Source organism: Sorghum bicolor, chromosome 1 (genome assembly GCF_000003195.3).
Source record: "Sorghum bicolor cultivar BTx623 chromosome 1, Sorghum_bicolor_NCBIv3, whole genome shotgun sequence".
Classification (NCBI taxonomy): domain Eukaryota; kingdom Viridiplantae; phylum Streptophyta; class Magnoliopsida; order Poales; family Poaceae; genus Sorghum; species Sorghum bicolor.
This window is the reverse complement of record NC_012870.2, coordinates 6,008,455-6,030,320: the sequence shown is the minus strand read 5'-3', so window position 1 is coordinate 6,030,320 and position 21,866 is coordinate 6,008,455. Positions and strand designations below refer to the sequence as shown.

At 42.9% G+C, this 21,866-nt stretch overlaps 3 protein-coding genes across 7 annotated transcripts; 2 read left to right on the top strand and 1 right to left on the bottom strand.

Annotated features, from left to right (window-relative positions):
- Positions 5,903-10,204, top strand: LOC8086190 (serine/threonine-protein kinase Aurora-3). 2 transcript variants are annotated; one of them, XM_021460647.1, is made up of 7 exons: positions 5,903-6,144; positions 6,238-6,480; positions 7,442-7,537; positions 8,588-8,802; positions 8,889-8,961; positions 9,049-9,171; positions 9,867-10,204. In XM_021460647.1, the coding sequence occupies exons 1-7, from the start codon at positions 6,046-6,048 to the stop codon at positions 9,873-9,875; spliced, it is 858 nt and encodes a 285-aa protein (XP_021316322.1). In that variant the 5' UTR covers positions 5,903-6,045; the 3' UTR covers positions 9,876-10,204. The 2 variants fall into 2 exon arrangements, with proteins under 2 accessions (XP_021316322.1, XP_002466399.1); XM_002466354.2 differs by lacking the exon at positions 9,867-10,204 and having other exon boundaries at positions 9,049-9,550.
- Positions 10,500-13,645, top strand: LOC8083973. Its single transcript, XM_002466353.2, has 2 exons — positions 10,500-11,177; positions 12,646-13,645. Exons 1-2 carry the CDS (start codon positions 10,623-10,625, stop codon positions 13,405-13,407), a joined length of 1,317 nt encoding a protein of 438 aa, XP_002466398.1. The 5' UTR covers positions 10,500-10,622; the 3' UTR covers positions 13,408-13,645.
- On the bottom strand, positions 14,497-17,739 carry LOC8083972 (probable thylakoidal processing peptidase 2, chloroplastic). 4 transcript variants are annotated; one of them, XR_002455037.1, is made up of 6 exons: positions 16,177-17,739; positions 15,994-16,062; positions 15,755-15,864; positions 15,556-15,642; positions 15,222-15,289; positions 14,497-15,126 (listed from the first exon to the last, which is right to left on the bottom strand). XR_002455037.1 is itself a non-coding variant. In XM_002463788.2 (6 exons), the coding sequence occupies exons 1-6, from the start codon at positions 17,185-17,187 to the stop codon at positions 15,006-15,008; spliced, it is 1,425 nt and encodes a 474-aa protein (XP_002463833.1). In that variant the 5' UTR covers positions 17,188-17,739; the 3' UTR covers positions 14,497-15,005. The 4 variants fall into 4 exon arrangements, 1 of the variants encoding a protein (XP_002463833.1); XR_002455047.1 differs by having other exon boundaries at positions 15,736-15,823; XM_002463788.2 differs by having other exon boundaries at positions 15,755-15,823.

Below are 21,866 nucleotides of genomic sequence, written 5' to 3'. Positions count from 1 at the left end.
TCTGCAGAGGTTGGAGGCATCAACACCCGGTTGTAGATAGGTGACCCCCAGCTCATACGCTGCTATTTCATTACCAAAGTGATAGTAGTATATAGAATTGCAAAGTTGCTGGTACGGAGTGTACTATGCACACGTAGTTCCAGGATGCAAGTGGGTTATGAACATATGATGTTTTATGTGTCAGGTACTCCTACCTTAATTCGTTTGTACACCTGCAACACATCTGGAGCTCGCAAGTGCCGAACAAAGTAAATTTTTTCTCCTGGCTTTATTACAAAGATCGATTAAGTACACAGGCCAACCTCTTTGCAAAACACATCCTTGATGATAAAAAGTGTGAACGGTGTTCTAGAAACGTTGAGGACAGGCACCATGTATTCTTTGGCTGTCCAGTAAGCACCGAGGCCTGGTGCAAGCTCCACCTCAGACCTTGTTTGGATGTTGTCGTATTCACTCCAATCCATGTGCATTGGTGTGGATTGGGGTGGAATTCAGTTCAAGTTCCACTCCAATCCACCTCAACCCATGTGGATTGATGTGAATCCGACTACATCCAAACAATACCTCACAGGTGTTGCATCCCTCTCAGACGTGGAGTCCTGGAATGCCACCCCCGGCAGTCTGGACATCAAGCTTTGGCCTTTCATGCTGCAGACCATTAACTGGGATGCAAGAAATGGTGCAGTATTCAGAAATGAAAATCCTAGCAGTAGATCTATTGTCTCCAAAGTTTGTGATGATCTTGTAATATGACGTAATCGTCTTAGAGATGATCGAACAGTAACCAGCCTAAATGCTTGGCGCTGCTACTTCATATCCTATAATTCTGCTGTTACTTCTGACAATATGTGTGAAAACTGTATCCCACGTTAGGTGTTTTACTTCATGTCATCCTGTGATCTGCATGGGCTAATAATATTGTTTGACAAGTAGTAGAAACTCGTAAATAAAACTGAAGCTAACAACTAGCCAAATTGCTTATTTATGCCCTCCCTCGCTATAGGACACACTCTAATAACACAATAGTACTATTGTATATATAGACCTTAATGTCTTTATGTGTTTGTGATACATTCTAGCTATCAATGACTCCATATACTTTTCCTTTCCCTTTTGTGTTTTTTTCGCATCACACATGCATTTGGCATGCATGTGATTAGTTGAAAACATACCTTAAAACTACATGTGCGTCATACATTAAAATGCAATTCTTACTTTTTTAGGGGTCAAATAACTTAAATTTGACCAAAGTTAAAAGAAATAACAATTATGATACAAAACAAGTACCATTAGATTAATCATGAAATATATTTTTTATAGTAAATCGAGTTGGAGATATAAATATTAATACTATTTACTGTAAAATTGGTCAAACTTCAAATACTTCGACTTGCACAAATCTCATAGTTGTATTCATTTTGGAATGTTTAGTTCCTTTGCCCACTTGAGCTAGCTTGGTGAGTATTGCCTAACCTTTCCCGTCAAAGCTAGGTAAGTGTTTGGTTTCGCACTGAGCCACGGAAGCGATGAGGCAGCAAGAAACCTTCCTCGTGTAGGAAAACCTTGCCAGAGTGAGCTTGCTAGTTAGCTTAGCAAAGTGAGATTTTTCCAAGAAACTTTTGGATTAGAGTACTTCTAAAGGAAGATATATAGACATGTCATAAGATTTATGTTTTTAGATTCACTATGTGAAATCTTTCATAATATATAATTTATATGTTGTAAAACTATAAGAAATTTTAAAAATTACTGGTCAAAGATATTAATATTTAACTTAGACAAAGCTAATGTGACATGTAAAAATGTAGAGGGAGTAGAAACTTATGCCATTGTAGCATATGCAGGACTATACAAGGATGGGCACGACTCGTAGCTCTGTCATGAAATTCATGCAGTACAAGTATCGACATCTACGAAATTATGTCATGTATGTAGGGGATGTGCCTTTTCTGTTGAAATGATTTTAAGTAACGTTCAACTTCCTGTGGTTGAATGATTCTAAGGCTTTGTTTGAGCACAACTGAAGGGTCGAGATGGCGGACTAGAGGGGGGTGAATAGTCCTTTCTTAAATTTATTACGCCGGCTAACCAAAACAAATGCGGAATTTAAAACTATCGGTCTAGCCAAGACTACACCCCTCTATCTAAGTTCTCTAGCACCTTGTAAAAGAACCTAAACAAGCAAACAAGGTGCTACCTTAGCAAGAGCTCACCTAAACAATTCTAGGAGCAAGGTCACACAAACCTATGCAACTAGTACTTTGCAAACCGGAGGAGCTCCTACACAAACTAGTGAGACAAAGCGCACAAAGCCTAAGGTCACTAGCAAGCTCAATAACAAGGCAACTAATGCCAAATTAGAGAGCGCAACTTACTTAGCTACACAAACTAAGCAATGTGACTAACAAGGTTACACAAACCGAATTAGCCACGCAAGGGAACTACTTCTAGCTACACAAGCAAGAAGGTAACTAGCGAGCTACACAAGCTAAACTAATTACAAGAGCAACTACACAAGCACAAGTATATAAAGAATGTAAATACAAGCTCGTGTATAGCGAATGCAAACCACCGAGAAGAGTAGACAATGTTGACACGGTGATTTTTACCGAGGTTCACTTGGTTGCCACCAAGCTACGTCCTCGTTGTGGCGATACACCCACTTGATGGATCACGAGCTAATTGGCATTCCAAAGCCAAACCCTCAGCGGGTGCCGCACATCCACTCTCAAGATGGGGATCCTCCAAGCCACAAGCAATCCACTAGAGTTGCTCTTCGCGATCCCCGCGGGGTGAGCACCGTACCCCTCACAATCTCTTCTCCGGAGCACCGCACAATCTCCTTGCGTGCTTCGACGGAGTCACAAGTCACCAAGCCGTCTAGGAGGTGGCAACCTCCAAGAGTAACAAGCACCACCGGCTTGCAACACGAACACCTAGTGCCACTGGATGCAATCTCTCAATGTAACGCACTAGAATCACTCACTCGCTATTGATTCACACTCTTGCAAGCACAAGTGAGTTAGAGGCTTTCCTAGCACTCCCCAAGCATAGACACTAAGTCCCAAGGGTGCTCAGCGCCAGCTAAGGCCGGCCACCACTTCTATTTATAGCTCCAAGGGCTAAACTAGTCGTTGCTCCTTCACTGGGCAAAACACGTGGGCACCGGACGCTCAACTCCCAGCGTCCGGTGCTCAGGCGTCTGCCACGTGTCACTAGCCGTTTGAACTCGATCGTTACCACCAACGGCTACCACGCGCTCGCGCCTGACACAGCACCACCGGACGCTCAACTAGTCCACACCGGACGCGTCCGGTGCACACCGGACCCGTGCGCAGAGAGCTCCGCAAACTCGCACTGTCACCGGACGCACCCTAAGCGTCCGGTGCTCACCGGACTCATGCGCAGAGAGGGTCGCCAAACTGCCCGCACACCGGACGCTGAGCGCCGGACTCTCTCCGGTGCGTCCGGTGCACTCTGCTGCACCCGACTGCACACCGGACGCTAAAGACCAGTGTCCGGTGCCTCCGCGCAGAGCGTCCGGTGAGTGTTTCCTACTGAGAAACACTCCCGCGACTTCTCCAAAAATCCCACCGGCGCAATAGAAAATATACACTTAAGTTTCTCAAAAGTGCCGAATCCCGCCGAGCTTGAGAAACCCACACCTCTCTCAACCCTAGGAACACCACCTCCTTTGAAAAGTGTGCCAACACCAACAAGTGTACACCACCATGTGCAAGTGTGTTAGCATTTTCACAAACATTTTCCCAAAGGAGTTAGCCTCTCAACTTGCCACGTCACTCGATCCCAACACGTATGCAAAGTTAGATCGTTCAAGTGGCACTAGATGACCGATATGCAAACAAGTTTGCCTCTCTTGATAGTACGGCCATCTATCCTAAATCCGGTCATAAACTTCTCTACACACCTATGACCGGTGAAATGGAAAAGCCCTAGGTTATACCTTTGCCTTGCGCTTTCCATTCCAACTCCTCCAATGTTGATGCAACACATGCATCAACCAATCACCAAATGATATGATCCACTTCATATCATCACGTGACCGTATTGGTTCATCGATCTTGACCTCACTTGCTCTTCACCGTTGCCTCGGTCCACCGGCGTCAAGTCTTGCTCAAGCTTCACCGTCACACGTGGTCTCTCGCTTCAAAGCCTCTAACTTGCCCTTCACTCTTGCAACCGGTCCATCGAGCCAAGCCTCATCTCGATCTTCTCCACCTTGGTCACATGACTCCATGTCATGTCTCATATGCAATGAGCTCCTCCATCATCACATAATCACCTGTGGACTAATCTTCTGTGTATCTCACATAAACACTATTACTCCACCTAAGTTGTCACTCAATTACCAAAACCAGACAAGGACCTTTCAACAGCTCAACCTTACAATAGCTAAGCTGTTTTGAATAAGTGTTTGGTAAAATAGCTTCATCAACTACTTCATGCATAGTTGAGAGAGAGAAACGAGAGAGAGAGCTACAATAAGCTACTTTTTTCAGATTTATCCCAACTCATGTCTTTGTGAGAGGAGAGGAAAAACAGCTTCATCCATAAAGCTGTTTTGGAAATAAGTGTTTGGCAAAAAAAAACAGCTCACAATAGCTCATGAAGCGCTATACTAAACAGGCCCTAAATGTTTGTAGGTTTAGCCTGGAAAAAGTCTACTTTACGTCCCTCAACTTTCGCGAAAGTCTGATTTTCGTCCCTGAACTTTAAAACCGGACAAAATACATCCCTCAACTTTTAAACCGTGCACATTACATCCTTGACCTGGTTTTGAAAGCGGTTTTACCTTTTTCTTTTTATTTATTTTGGCTGAATTTTTTGAAAAATCACAATAAATCACATAAAAATCATAAAATAAAAAACTCAATTTTGTTGGACTTTAGATGAGTAGATCTACACATTGAATATATAATATAGTATGTTCTAGTACAAATTTTTTTGATGCATCTTTAGATTTATGTTTTTCTGTAATTAATTAGACTAATTATAGCTACATTTTCTATGGTCCAATTGTGATGAAATTTATATGGTGAGCTAATTATTCTATGTTTAAGTTATAGTAAAAATTTTATACTCATTGAATCACGTATTACTTAGTTATAGATTTATTTAGGTTTATGCTTGTTAAATTATAATAAATCTATAACTAAGTTATACATGATCTAATGAGTATGAAATTTTTACCATAGTTTAAACATATAATAATTAGTCTAACATAAAAAAATCACCATAATTAGACCACACGAACTATAGCTATGAATTATTCTAATTAATTATAGAAAAACACAGATCTAAAGCTACAATAAAAATTTTGTACTAAAGCATACTATATTATATGTTCACTATGTAGATCTACTTATCTGGAGTCCAACAAAATCAGATTTACTATTTTATGAATTTTATGTGATTTACTATAATTTTACAAATATTCAGCCAAAATAAATAAAAATAAAAAAGACAAAACTGCCTTCAAAACCGCTCATAGCCATGTCAAGGACGTAATATGTATGGTTTCAAAAATTGAGGGATGTATTTTACCCGGTTTTGAAGTTCAGGGATGAAAATCAGACTTTTAGAAAAGTTGAGGGACGTAAAGTGGACTTTTTTTTTTCTTGAGCCTGAACCGCAGAACGGCACCTTATAGCAGGCCGGGTGGGTGCGCGAACTCATTCCTTGATGATTCGGCCCGTTCGCCGCTAAATGGCCTGTTTACCGCTGGGCCAGTGTCCGCCCAGTGTCTAGGCAGATATCGAGATTGTAAGATAATGGGCCGAAGTTGTACAGTGAACCAGACTGCAAAGCCCATATTGGAGGCCCGCTCGCTCTCTCTTTGTCTCCCTCCGCCACCACTTCCGGCAGCCAAACGGTACTGACCCGACGGCCGCCGCTCTTCTCCATTTCAAATTCCAAACCCGTTCCATCCCCTTCTCCGCTCCTCGACGCAACCAATCGCCGTGTCCTTCAACTCGAAGCTCGCCCCGCGTTCCTCGCCCCCACCAGTTCCCGCTCCCGCCCACGATGTCGACGCGTGAGGAGTGGAGCATGTCCGACTTCGAGATCGGCAAGTACATCGGTGAGGGCAAGTTCGGCAAGGTCTACCTCGCCCGCGAGAAGCAGGTTCGGCACGATCAACTTGTACCCTCCAATTCCCTCGATTACCTCCAAAATTTCGCCTCTATGGAAGTTAACCTACGCGTGGTGATGATCCAGAGCGGGTACGTTGTGGCGCTCAAGGTGATATTTAAGGCGAAACTGGAGAAGTACCGCTTCCACGCGCACCTGCGGCGGGAGATCGAGATCCAGCACAGTCTCGACCACCCCAACGTGCTCCGCCTCTTCACCTGGTTCCACGACGAAGAGCGAGTCGTCCTCGTTCTCGAGTACGCGGCCCGTGGCGAGCTCTACAAGGTCCTCCGCGCTGCTGGCCGCTTCACCGAGCGCACGTCTGCCACAGTAAAAACTCCCTTCCTGTTTCCCTTTTGCTTCACTGTTATTTCCCGCTTGTGCCTACGGTTGGATTGCCATTCCTTCTACTGTTGTTAACCTGAATTATCTTAACCTGAACCATAATAACCGAGGCAAATTCTCATATGACAGCAACTGTGTGATTTTTTGTACAAACAAAGTTCAGAGAACTAGGCAGCTAGACCTTGAGCTGAGTAGGTCTTTGGTTGGCAATTGTATGATATTATTACTTCTACTCAAGTCTTGAATGGTAGCAATAAAGTTTTGAGTAATTGCCCGACTTGATTTTACTGGAATCAGATATCAAGTATATGACAGAATGAGTCATTAATTGCCGGTATTAAGTATTCTTTAGAAACTCTAATGCATTTCCTAGGAATGCAAGGCAAAGGATCAATCCCATTTTACAAGTTAAACTGAACCAAATGTTTATATGAACTGCTACCCATGTGTCGCACATGCTGTACACTCTGCAGTTTTTGACTTTATTCTCCTGAAGTCCTGAACCCATACATTTAGGCCTTGTTTAGTTCCCAAAAATTTTCAAGATTCCCATCACATCGAATCTTGCGGCACATGCATGGTACATTAAATATATATGAAAACAAAAACTAATTGCACAGTTCATCTGTAAATCGCGAGACGAATCTTTTAAGCCTAGTTACTCCATGATTTGACAATGTTTTTCAAATAAAAACGAAAGTGCTACAGTGTCGAAATCCAAAAAAATTTCAAACTGAACAAGGCATACACAAAACATAGCGAGAACTCATGGTATCTCTTTTAGCATGACACTGTCTTAGTCTCAACTTGTGATGATGCCATTCAAGGCAAAGCTTGTGCTGGCATTGCCATACTACATCGTAGAGCATGATATACATATGCAGGTTTCCTTCTATTTGACATTCTTTTGTTAGATTGTGACACCAATGAATCCTATGTGCTTTAGTATGTCGCGAGCCTTGCTGGTGCATTGGCATACTGCCACAAGAAGCAAGTCATCCACAGGGACATCAAGCCTGAGAATTTGCTACTAGACATTGAGGTTGGTTCTTCTTTACGAAGTTGTTGCTGCTGTTATGTTTCTAGGACTATATTTGATTTATGCATTTATTATTTTGTTATTTATTATTGTTGCAAGCAAATTGATCTGTGCATGTCTTTATACTTTTACTGTTTTTTGTGTTGCTGTAATTTTTATTACTAGGTCTTATTCTACACAAAATGGATTCTAATATAATCATTACTGTAAAATACTTTGCTCCAGGCTAGGGCCCGTAGTTTTTGCACCATTTTGTTATAATTTAATAGGCTGGTGATTTAGTACTCTAGTTTCTGCATATAATAGGATCTAATAGAACCATTGCTTTAAGTCTGCTCAAGAATCCAATCTTCAACTGATCGAATAGGTTCAAAATTCTCTTTCTAAATGTTTGCCCCTCTTAAGTCTACATTATAAAAGTATTTTACTGTTTATGCAAGCAATTCAGTCTATAAGACTTGGCTCTTTGTAAGTGTCAAAAACTGAAATGTTGTATAGGAAGTAGGAAGGAAATTCATATAAAGAACACTAAAATATGAAAATCAAGTTAGACTGGCGCAGATGATCTAGCTACTATTGAGGCATGGCGCTTAGCGTTTACTTCAAATACGTAGCCCATGTGCTTGATCTTTCTTTCTTTTTTTTTTTGGCTGCAAAACTCCTGAACCTGAGATTGCAACAAGCTCTCAGGAATGAATGAATGAATCAGGGGGGGTTCTCTCCCATGGATCATAAAAAAGAAGAAAAACTCAAGCCACAGTATATATGTTCAAAGCAGATGATATTTGTCACTACATCTCAATAAGGGTAAGGGTAATTCATCTTGCATACAAGTCACACCTGGACAGATATCATGCCTCTATGAATGAATATGGAAACACATATAACATATTATTGCCGGTTTACTAACATATCTGGGGAAAATGGCTATACAAATGTTTCTTCAATGCCTCAGTATTTCTGAAGAACTTCAATTGTCGTGATGGGTATTGCTCTTGATTCATCAAATGCTAGGTGTTGATTTGATAACTAGCTAACTTCCTTTTTCTCCAGGGCCGGCTTAAAATTGCAGATTTTGGATGGGCAGCTCGTTCAAATGCTAAGCGACACACACTCTGTGGCACAATCGATTATCTGGCACCAGAGATGGTAGAGAAAAAAGCTCATGACCATGCTGTGGACAACTGGACACTAGGAATCTTGTGCTATGAGTTCTTATATGGTTCACCTCCTTTTGAAGCTGATGAACAGGATGATACCTTGAGAAGGTATAGGCTGAAACATCTTTTTTTCTCTCTCCTTGGTCTTCATTCCTTAACATCCTGTGCGACATGCCGACATGAACTTTGTGCAGGATAGTTAAGGTGGATTTGGCATTCCCTTCAACTCCTCATGTATCTTCAGAGGCTAAGGATCTCATTTCCAAGGTGATATCTAAAAGTAGTGGTTACATAAGAGATTAGCTAAATTGATGGGTGTGGACTACTGATTTATAAGTGTGATTGTGTATGCAGCTGCTAGTTAAGGATTCAAGCAAGAGGCTTTGTCTTGAAGACATTATGAAACATCCATGGATAAAGAAGAATGCAGACCCTTCAGGAAGTTGCATTAAGCAAAAAGATGTAACAAGAGCAAAGGTAAGCGATAAGTGAATATGCAAGATATCTTCTGGGCGTGGTGTTCTTGATCCTTGGAGATAATCAGATAACCATGTGGTTTAGTGTCAGGAGAAGCCAGCCGTATCGAAGTTGTTAAACTTCTGTTGTTTGCCTCTTCTGGGGAAGCAATTAACCTTGGCTTTTGTGGGGATGCAGTAGTTCCATATTTTTCCGGTCCCTCTGTGATCAAATATGTGAATGTTTGGCGGGTGGGTGCTTTTATTTGGCTACTATGAAATTGTTGACATTGTAATTTCATTGCTTCATTGATGAAACTTGGGTTTACCTTTTTCGAAAAACACAATAGTGTTCTCTGATGACTGCTGGGTATGAAAAAATATAAGTTAATTTTATTTTAGCTTCATTGGCATGGTATTCTTGTTTAGCTTCACATGTTTTTGTCATATAATTTGCTGTCAAATGCAAATGTGGCACCTGGGCCCCTAATTGATGCCCCATAACAATATTTCAATGTGGTAATACACTTCCATTCCCTACTCAGCTACCTGGTCTGGATTAAGGACGGCTCTTTTTTTTTTGTTTCTGATCAGTCTGCATGTTCACCTAGACGAGCTGGGCACCTTTTTGGTACCAGAAATAGATATATAGTGTTATATAGTGTTTAATATCAGTATACGACATTCTGCTAATTTTAGTCTTGGTTTTCTCTACAGCTTGTGTAATTTCAAGTACAACTTGTTTGCCAGTGGCCAATAATCCTCTGATGTGGTGCCAAACTCGTCACTACTGGAGTACAAATGTGATGGTAGTTCTGGAGTGGGTGTGTGTCGCTGCAGGCTTTCTCCTACAGGCTGGAGTTTTAGTTCTGATGCAGCGTTTGTGTGTTTCCCTTTTGAGCTGAGTTGTAAAACCAATGGTCATTGTAGAGGAATGTGGTTTTGATCTGAGTTGTTGAACCTTCGCAAATTGGAACATCGCTTGACTCCTTGTTTCAGCTTGCTTTTGTAACATGGGGATTTTGTAAAATTATATAGGAATTTTATAAGAATCAGTTTCATTTTTTTCCTATAAAAACACAAGAAAACAAACGTTTGGGGAAAAAAAAAGTGTTTGGCTATCGTAAGTACGTACAAACCAAACGTGCCTAGAAGGCCCGCCGTGACCGTGAGCATTTCTTCTAGATGCCACATGCCACTGCGTTTCGAGCCACTTTCGAGGATCCGTCCGAGCAGAGCAAAGCGATCAACAAGACAGCGGCTCGGCCCAACTGTGCAAGGCCGGTTTAGCGAGACAACCGAGAGAATTTTGTCAATCTCGCTCGCCGGGCTCACACGTCAGCCCCTTCCGTATACGGCTTTAACGATATCCCACGAGCGCACCCACCACCATCGTCATCGTCCCCCTCCGCGAAGAGATCCCTTCGTCGGGGAAGAGAACGAGACCTACCCTTCCTCAATCCTCCGACCCCCATGGCCTCCTCCTCCTCCTCCTCCTCCTCCTCGGCCCTCCCTCTCTTCTCCTCCCTCCTCCTCGCGCTGCTGCTCCTCTCCGCCCCCTCGCCGTCCGCCTCCGCCGAGCTCTCTTTCCTAACCGTTTCCTCCAACGGCTCCGCCTCCATCTCCGCCGACCCGGAGCTGGAGGACGTGGCCCCGGAGCCCACCTTCCTGGAGGAGGTCATCGACGCCGTCTCGGAGAAGTACGACTGGGATCCGGACGCCGAGGTCAGGGTGTGGCCGCTCGACGCCGACGCCGTCCGCGTCGGCGTCGTGCAGCGGTACGAGTTCCGGGCACGCGCGGGCGGGTCGGCGGCTCTGGCGCGGTTCTCCGACGAGGCCGTGCAGTGGAGACGCCCCTCCGCGCCGGCCCTCGAGGAGGTGGACGGGCCGGACGGCTTCGACGTCGTCCCCGCCGAAGGCGCATTCGGGTTCGACACCGGCGTCAGGGACGTGGAGCTGGTTGGGCCGCTGGAGTTGAAGCTTGCTGGCAACGAGGACGGTGGCCTCGTCGAGCTCCAGCTACCGTCGGTGAGTGGGTTGACTTTTGACCTGGCGCTGTTCTCGATTTTGCATCCGATCCTGATCAGTTGCTTGCATGGTAGTTTTCTACTGTAGTAAAGGTTGGTTTAAAAGTTGTGTTAGTTCAAAGCTTTGATGGTTAGGGTTCAACAGCTATGTTGATTTAGCAGCAGATAGTACTGTAGAGGTATATCTGCAATTATAAGTTTTTTCCCCATAATTTTGTGTTGCTGATGACTTTTTTCCCCCGAATGTCAATAGATGCTGATGACTTTATATTGTTTGTTTGTTTGTAGAAGTTGAACGTCAAATCAGTAAGGACCCTGGTTTAGTTTGTTTTGTGTGTTCGAATTGTACTGACACTTCGATAGTTTTTGCCTAATTTTTTTGCTGCTATTGCTCATTGGTAAGGTAATTGTGTAGTATCATAATTCAGCTTGATTCAAGGTGCTGTTCTAACTTGTCTAAATTGGGGTTATCAAGTAATGGACCGTTGATGGTGAAGGTTAAGCATAGTGTAATATATTGTGTTCATTTAAGGTTTAGTAGGTAATCATTGGTGCATGTTATATGAAAATTTGTCATTAATGGATACAGATAGATGGCAGTTTTCACTTTTCACAGATATTCAAATTTAGGATGCTTCTGCCCTTTTTGTCCCCACTTTACTGATGCAAATTTAGATAGATGGCGGTTTTCTTAGATAGAAGTGAATGTAACTTTCTGATTGTTTAAGTTGGAACCTAATGTAGCTCAGTTAAAAAATAGGTAAGATGGAATGACCTGTGACACAGAAAACAAAATGTTGTTTTTCTGGCTTGTCATATACCTTGGGGATTTTTAGCTTTGCTGAGTATAATGGAGAAGGGAATGAATAGGATAACAGGACATGGAGATTTGCTTTGGTTATGGAGTGAAGTCTATCGTTCTTTTTGGAGGTATTTAGGTTTTGCAAGTATTTCTGCAGCGATCTTGCTATTCTGTTTTGTCCCTTTTTTTACCTGTTAAGAACTTTGCGGTGTTATTAATGCACAAAGTCATACATGTTGCAGCACCATTGCAATAGAAGCACAGCAACCCTGTCAATGCTTACTGGTTAGAACTTTGCTGGATAGATTTTGGATATTTGATTTAGAGTTATGCTGCCAAGGTCACTTTTGAACCTTGGTCTTACTAATTCACATTTCAATTGAAATTTGATGAGCATTTGAGAAAAGCTTATGGTTTCTTGGTTTGCTGCATCTAGTACCCAGTCTTTGATGAATTAGTGAAGTCTACCATTTCATATTCTGTGCTAGTATCTTTTCATGAATTTACAACAATCATTGTAGGCAAAATTGTGGTTGGTAGATTTATATGGCCATCCTGTTTTATTGACTGTATGTTTCATCAATTCGTGGCATTAGGAAATGTACATTGTAATTTGTTCCTCGATTGTTTGCAGAATCTTATGTTGCGCTTATTCATTCTTATGCAGGGGAATGCCACATATACAAGGCTTAAGAGGATATTTGTTGCAGATGGCATTGCATTAAAGGTCATTGGTGCACAGAAAGTTTCCGTAACCCACCCTCACAGTATAGGTCTTTTATCAAATGGAAGTTTGTTGACTAGTAACCACGACCTAAGCCAAATATGGCCTTTGAGCTACTCAACCTGTGCCCCATTACTTCAAGTGAGCGTTGTAGGATCAGTCATAATTGTTGTGCATCAAACAAGTGTATCTGCAGGCCATGTGAAAACTTTCTTAAGGTCACATAACACTATAGAGTTATTGTCAGACAAGTGTAAAGTCAACACAGCAAATCGGTTGATCTCAGAGTTTTTGTTCTCCTCGGTTAGCCCAAGACTGATAAAGCTTGAGAAGATCTTGAAGACTTGGTTTAGCAAAAGAAACCACCATAATAGCTCAATGCACTTCATTGAAGCTAAAGTGGCATCAATACCGTTGGTGAAATTCCGTTTGGAGTTTGAAAGGGACGTCACTGAAGAGGATCCCATCTGGGATGATGTTCCAGAGTGGAAAACGAGACCCATGGTCCGGCGAGTCCCAGTTGACATTATAGCCGAAGTGGAAGATGACGATAGGTTGAAGGCTATTTCAGTGAAGAAGGTTAGAAGGCAGTTTCCAGTAGTGGACACCACTACTTGGGGCAGCCTGGCTTCAAATATTTCTTTCACAAAGTTTCTGTCATTCATTTTGCCACCAGAACCGCTGTCGCTGGATGTGAAGTGGTAGTAGATTTTGCTCTGATATACTAGTAGGGTTGATAGGAAATTGCACATACACATCGATTTCATGTATACTTAGGCTGGAAGTGTGCCTGAAAGTGAAATGGGCTGTAACATAATGTTTAAATTTTGTATTGCTTCTGGCAATTGTGTGGGTACAATCTTACATTATTCATACTGCCTTCTTGCAATGGCTGTCTTTAGCACCTTGCATGTTCTGAGTACATCTGCCTTGTTCAATTTTATAGCCATGCCTCTATTGATGATTTTTCAACCCGTACTATATTTTAGCTTTCATTGTATTATCTGCAATTTTTTCTGATAGAACTCCTGGCCCTCAGCCATCAGCTCAATCATTTCAGAACAAAATACCATACTCCATTCTAATTCTAAAATAAATAACTCTCCTCATTTCCTTTCCTTTACCAGGAGAATATCAGTTACCCTCAGCTCCTTTCCTTTTCGCTTTCCAGAGAATATCTTAGATTTTGGCAGTTATACCTCTTAGATTCAGCAGTTATCGTTACCTCTTAGATTTAGCAGTTATCGTCCTCTCTTAGATTTGGCAGTTATCGTTATCTCTTAGATTTAGCAGTTATCGTTCTCTTAGATTTAGCAGTTATCATTTGCATACACTCGGTGAGTAGCTTCAGCATTCAAACACATCCCAGGTACTGAGTTATTTATTCTGAGACAGCCCAGGGGGGAATACAAACTAAGGCCTTGTTTGGATGTAGCCGGATTCGCATCAATCCACATGTGTGGGGGTGGATTCGAGTAGAACTTGAACTAAATTCCATACCAATCCACTCCAACACATGTGGATTGAGGTGAATCCGACAACATTCAAACAAGGCCTAATCAGTTTGTCTTAGATGTCATATCTTTTAAACACAGGCAGTTCCAAAACATGAAATATCTGGTACAAAAAAGTAACAGACGAAAAAGATTCCTTTACAATGAACATAACAGACAAAAACATCAGGCAAACTTGAAATGCACCTGCACTGTCAGAACAAAACAGGACAAACAGGAACTATGCTCACAAAGTTGCATTACATCATGAATGAATACAGGACTAAAAACCACTAGATACTAGGGCAAATTATTCCAAAATTTTATCATCACAAGAAACTTTATCAGACAGGATACATCATACATGGATTCAACCAAAACCTTAGCTGGTGGCTGACCTTGCCTTGAATCTTTGATCCAAGATCAGCAATGAAAAGATACATAACACAAGCTGAGCAAATCATAAATGCTTTGTATTTCCTTTACATAAGTTTCGAGCACCAACTCGTCTCCTAAAACAAGAAAACTGTCATCCTCATCCTAGTCCTGGACGCTCGTTCATCTACTTCTGCAACGTTTATATGACATTCATTCTTAGCTACAGAGTACAAGAATTGTTGCCTTCAAACAAGCATCTGCCCGTAGGGAGGGGAAAAAACTAATCTGTCAGCCAACCTGCCAATTGGCATTTGAGGAAAGGCTACAACCAATAAATAAAGAACCCCACGGCTCAGCATATCACTTGTCAGCAAAGCTCAGCCGGGAAAGGAAAAATGGGCCTGCAACATGTGGTATTGCCACAATGTATTATCAGGATGCAGCACCTGTGTACTGCATCATGTCATGCTCATATATTGTATCTGTTATTCTTGATGGGGGCCAATATCGGAGGACAGATCTCCCGAGGATGTTCTTAACTGGAAGTGGACCCCTGCAGAAACAACACAACATATGAGCTATTGCTGTAGAAACTGGAGTTATTAAAAACTGATGAAACATAAAGCTTGCATTAGAGGTTTAGCATACCAGTTATGTGAATCAAAGCTGTTGTTTCTGTTATCCCCCAGTACGAAGACATAGCCTTTAGGCACAGTCTGGTCAAGCAACAACAATTGATCAGCACATGTACATATATTCAGTGGATGAAAGTAGTAGTAAACTTAAAATGTGATCAACACGTAACAGGTGCACCCATAGAACTATCCACCAACACAGAACACAGGAATAATTTTAAGGTCACAACCAATTTCTAACAATTTGAAAGTCAAGAATTGATGCCACATAACTATGATGGTGTCAACTCAGGACTACAAAATAATGATTCTTGAGTAGCATGTGGTAAGAAGATTAGTTATTATACCAGCGGATCCATTTTGTAGTCGGCTGGTTCCAGCACAAAGTCCTCCTCCTGAACTACTCCATTAACCAACAAGTTACCATCACGTACCTATTAAACACAAGGGACACCGATTGGCTCATATAATCTCAGAAAATAAAAAAAGTAACGCCAAAAATATGGAAAATATAAAGAGGTTACTACCATTGGGATAAAAGCTTACTTCAACGATGTCCCCGCCCTTAGCCACAACTCTCTTGATGAACACATCACCTGAGTTGTAGCCCAATGCCTACAAAGATCGTTCTTATTATCATAAGAAGCTCTAATGAACTACATAAGACAAAATGGAGAAACAAGGTATCACACCTGATGACCTGAAGCACTACAAAGATCATTCTTATTATCATAAGAAGCTCTAATGAACTACATAAGAGAAAATGGAGAAACAAGGTATCACACCTGAAGCACGGGAGGCGCACGAAAGATCACAATATCCAAAATTTCTGGCTCCCGGAAAATGTATGAAACCTACAGTCACAATAGGGGCTGGACATTAGATGCCTGTTCACCAATATAAGCAAATGATAAATAATAAATACACATTGGTATTCATATAACAAAGGGAACCAAAATAAAACATACCTTCTCAGCAAGGATCCGGTCACCAACATCAAATGTTGGGAACATTGACCTGGATGGGATGGACCTAGGCTCAGCTAGGGATGATTTATAGAGCAGTGGCACGGTCACAGCGGCGAAGACAGTCTTTGCATCATCTGAGCATGAGCTCACCCACCTTGAGAGCCAACCAGTCTTCCTTCTCACCCCTGCTCCAGCAGGAAGACTAGGACCACTCTTCTTCACCATGCCAGCCGCACCAGAGGCAATAGCCCCCCTTCCAATCACAGCTGAACCTGAGGCGATGCTAGCACTACCAACCAATGCTTGTATGCCGACCTTGGAAGGAGCAGCAACAGCAGGTGATGGCACAGGTGATGGACAGGGAGATAGAGCGGCTGCCCGTGGTGCAGGACGTGACGAAGGTGCAGCTGTGCGCGGTGAAGGTGCAGCTGTGCGCGGTGAAGGCGCGGCTGTCGCACGTGCTGGGCGTCCTGAACTTCGAGACGTCGTCGTGGCAGTGACTATGTCGCTGCAGGGGAGCCATTTGGTCGCCTGCAGGAACGGGAGGAGTGCCGAAGGGTTGAACCCGGCTGATATTGATGGCGAGGCAGCGAGGGAGGATGCACCAGCAATGCCACCAGTCGATCCTATCCCAGACGTTAACACCGACAGCAGCCCCACGGCCAACGAGGCTGGGGGGTCATCCACCGGCGCCGGCGCCTTCGTGGAACACGACCGCGGCAGCAACAGCGAGTGTCCGCCTCCTGCTGCGGCGGCAGGGGGCAGAGCCTTGGGCCTGGGCATGGGCTGCTTCGGGTGATTGTGATCCTCGGCGTCATGGTGGGGGTCAGCGCGGCGGGAGGAGGCGAAGAGGCAGAAGGGGCGGGATAGCGCGTCCTGGAGGAAGCGGCACCCCGCGCCGGGCGCCGCGCCAGCGCCCGCAGCGGCGGCGGTGGTGCAGCGCAGGCCGAAGGACGCGGCCAGGTTCTGCGCCACGTAGCCCGAGTAGGACATGGTGATGCGGATCGCCATCGCGGCGGCGCTTCGCGCACGCGCGAAGGCGGAGGCGGAGGCGGAGGAGGGTACACTTGGGTCCTTGGACCGTACTACTGAAGATTTTGGCCCATTCCGATCGGGTGGCCGTCGGTGGGACGGCGCGCGGGGTATCGGAGATCTAGGGTTGCGCGGGTGGGCGACCGGAGGCGGCTACGCGGATCCTCGGAGTAGGAGATACGGATCGAGTAGCAGGGGGTGGGTGGCCGGCGAGGTGCGTCCTCGCCGGCGGCGGCCGCCGAGGTCAACGTCGGAGGCGGCGGGGTTGTTGGGGAGGAAGGGGGAGAGACGCGGGATGCAGGCCTGGAAGCCGGGAGGGGAAGGGACGACGCGGCTCTTTTATGTCGTTGCAGCGGAGGAGTTCGTGGAGGCCGCTCGGATTTTCGGGGATTTTTTTTTTTTTTTTTTTTTACGGGGTGGCGGGTGGCCCAACTAGGTTGGAACGAGTGCGGTGGGCAGCGGGTGGGTGGATAAACTGGATATCGCCGTATCGCAAAGTTCTGGGAGAGAAAAAACGAGAGCATAGAGAGAGGTTTACCTTTCTCACGTTTGGATCATTTGGGTGTTTTGTTGTGCTTTGTGTTTTCCATCACTAGTACTCATGTATTTTCCACCACGTATTTTCAATGAAACAAAAGAAGCTTTGTGGATATTTTATATTCATAATCAGATAACAAGTGAGTTTGAAGACGTTACGTGATTGACTACGCATTGTACACAGTTTTTTTTTCCAGCGAATATACAGCTCAGGTCAACCATCAAGCACTGCAACCAACCGTTGATATATAGTGAACAGGTCAAAAATAAAATTTCATTCATAAACGTACTAGCAGCTGATAGTTCATTGTACAGTAGGCACTGCCACACCTTTTACACAGTTTGATCAATTCTATATTTAAGAACATATTTAGATACACATGGATAATTACTGTCTGGGCTAAAATTAGTCCAAATTAGTTATAATTGGCTAGCTAGTTTTTTTTAGATAATGAATTTTCATTAATTGGCTACCTAGTTGACTAACAATTAGTTGAAGACTTGACTATAAAATTAGACCACATATTAGCTCTCTTGTTTGGATATAATGGAGCTGATTTGAGTTAAAATTATCTAGCTAAAAATTAGCCTACAGTATCAAACATACCCTTGTAGGAATCGTTGCTATGAACAACCATCTTCCTTTTTCTAAAGAGGAAGGGAAAATCATCCTCACAGCTGAGAAACGGTCAAGGGGACTGGGTGAAAGGAGAAGAGCATTTGAAGGATGATGTTCCCGTGTGGCCTGTTCACCTCACAAGGCGAAAATCTCATTGGCTCTTTTTCTTAATCAAATACAATCAAGGATAACGCAACAGATGAATGTGATATTACTGGGTAAATTCATACCTGCAGAAATTAAAAGAGCCTTGGACTCAATTGAAGATTTAAAAGCCCCTGATGGCATGCCTGCTATTTTCTATAAAAAAAATGTTGGCACATTATGGTCGAGAGAAAAATTGAAGAAGTTCTAAAAGTTCTAAATGGTGGGGAGACGCCGGTTGGATGGAATGACACGAACATTATTCTTAGTGGATTGATTGAAGAAGATTCTTCCAAAAGCCATCTCAAATACTTGAAGTGTTTTTGTCCTGGAATGGCTCGTCACAAACAATGTTTCGGTGGCTTATGAGGCAGAGTGTGAATAAAGGGGGTGAAGATTTGTTAGAAGGCACCTAGCTTGGAACTTTTTTTTTTTGCTGATGATCGCTCCTACTACAAAACGCTACAAACTCGGTTGCTATGGAGATAAGAAAGATATTGAATGGCTATGAAAAAAGTTCTAGACAAGCTATTAAGAAGGACAAGTTAACAGTGCCAATGTGTCTGATAAAGTAAAAGGAATTTTATGTGGAATATAGGAATTTCATGCGCTGCTTATAATTAAAATATTTAGGCCCACCAATCTTCATCGGAAATTCTTTTTTTAAAGGAGAATATTTGGTGTCATATTCAAGGCTCGAAAGAGAAGTTGCTCTCAAAATCAGGAAAGGAAGTCTTGATTAAGTGTGTTGCACAAGCCATCCCTGTTTGTGCTATTTCTTGTTTCCACCTCACCAAATCTTTGTGTGATGACATAAGAACAATGATTTGTGATATTGGTGGGCGCAACAAGGACCAAAAAAATTGATTGGTTCGGAAAGGACAAAATGGTGAAGCCAAAAGCCAAAGGTGGATTGGGATTTCATGATTTACACTCTTTCAACATTGTTATGCTAGCAAGACAAGGGTGGAGAATAATTCAATATCCTTTCTCTTTGTGTGCTCAGGTTTTTAAAACAAGATATTTTCCAAGATCCAATGTTCTTCATGCTCACTAAAGGGACAGAATGTCATATACATGGAGAAGCATATTAAAGAGTATTCAACTCCTTAAAAAGGCATAATTTGGAGGGTTTGGAATGGAGGTCGAATCAACATATGGGATGATGTAACCTTGGCTATCGAGAGCACAAAATAGATAAACACACTGTTCTTCGACTTTAGTCTCAAAAGTTAGAGAATTTATTGATCCTGTTACTAGGTAGTGGGATGTCTGCGGGATGGTGCAACCGTGCAAGACTCTTTTTTTTTTTGCCAAGATACTGTTGTAATACTGAGAATACCTTTATGTGATGATAAATGAACTTTTCAGCTTGGCATCCTGACGCGAAGGGCAAGTTTTCTATTAAATTAGCCCACAAATTGTACTCCATGAGCTAAGAACAGGAAGAAGACTTACAAGTTCACTCAGCAAGGGATGACGATGATTTTAATTGGAAACGGATATGGGAATATCAAGTCCCAAATAAGAGGAAGCACTTTGTTTAGAGGTGACCCCATCTTTAAGACATAATAAAAAAAGAAGAAAAAGGAAGATGAAGCTTGACACTATATGTCCATTGTGTCATTGACTGAATGAAGATGCAGGACATCCGAAGGGATTGTGACGTCTTAGAGGGCTGTGTGAATTAGTCATTTGGTGTTTGATGATTATTGAAGATTAATGGATGGATTTAAGAGAGATTTTTGATATGGGAGAAAGGGAAGAACAGTGAAGTTGGGAACACTAACTGGATCGATCTCGATCCTTCTCAAGTACTCCATCTTATCCCTTTCCTATTTTACATTTTGATCCTCAATTCTAATTATATTTACAAATCACACCAACACTTCCCCTCAAGATGGGGCAAAGACATCATATAAACCCATCTTGCTACCAAATGAAGAGAGTCTTTTCAGGTAACCCTTTGGTCAAAATATCAGCTATCTGGCTAGCTGATTTTACATAGGGTAGGCAAATAATTCCTCTATCTAGCTTCTCCTTAATAAAGTGACGATCGATCTCAATATGCTTGGTTCTATCATGGTGAACAGGATTGTTAGCTATATCAATAGCTGCTTTGGCCTTGTTTACTTCCCAAAAAAATTTGCAAAATTTTTCAGATTCCCCGTCACATCGAATCTTTAGACACATGCATGAAGTATTAAATATAGACAAAAATAAAAAATAATTGCACAGTTTGGTCGGAATTGACGAGACGAATCTTTTGAGTCTAGTTAGTCCATAATTGGACAATATTTGTCAAATACAAACGAAAAAGCTACAGTGTCAATTTTGCAAAATATTTTGGAACTAAACAAGGCCTTTGTTGTCACAGTATAGCATCAAGGGCCCACTCTCAACTAATTTCAATTCGGTTAGAAGAATCTGCAGCCACAACAGCTCACACACACCATGAGCCATAGCACGAAACTCCGCCTCGGCTGTAGATCGTGCTACAACACTTTGCTTTTTACTTCGCCATGCAACTAAATTACCTCCAACAAAGGTACATGTCGACGAAAGCTGGTCGGCAGTCTACCTTGGGGTGTACCCACGGTAGTAGTTTATCGGTAGACGGTGCGCAAACTACGAACTCGATGGTGACGCAAGACACGGACAAGCTTTTTATCCAGGTTCGGCCGCCGAGTTGGCGTAATACCTACGTCCTGCGTCTGGTTGTATTGATTTGTGTTCAGAGAATATGATCTGTCCTCTAGGGGACCCCTGCCCCTCCTTATATATCCTGAAGGGACAGAGTTACAAGCAAAGTATCCTATTTGGTACAATATCTTGTAGCCTTGCGGTGCACGCCGACTAGTCGTGCGCCGCACGTCTTCATCCTGTGGGCTGAGCCACCTCTGATGGTGCGGTCCATATAGGCCCATGAGGGTATAGGGGTTTATACCTCCACAGCTAGTCCCCGAGCACCATGTATTGTGATGTAGCACGCCGTCTTGAGCTTCTTCAATCAGTGAGGCTTGACGTCTTTAATAAGTAGGAAAGTCGCCCAAACAGTTGCAACGGTATTTTGACCAACTCAAAAGACAGTTGATCAACATTGACATCGAAGAAGCAGGTTGTTCGAAGAATGCATGGTGCTCTTAATAAAAAAAGATTTCTTTTCTGGTGAAGTGTGCCCACTTTAATTTTCTGAAAAGTATAGTCTTTCAAAAAGCAAGCATATTCACCGCAAGGTGAAGTGTGCCCACTTAGTCCCCGGGCCTGGTAGTAGGTGACGTAGGCACGTGGTGCCAGGGTCAAAAGAAAAGTCCTCAAAGAAATTCTGAAACTGAGATGCATCGCCAGATGCATCGTA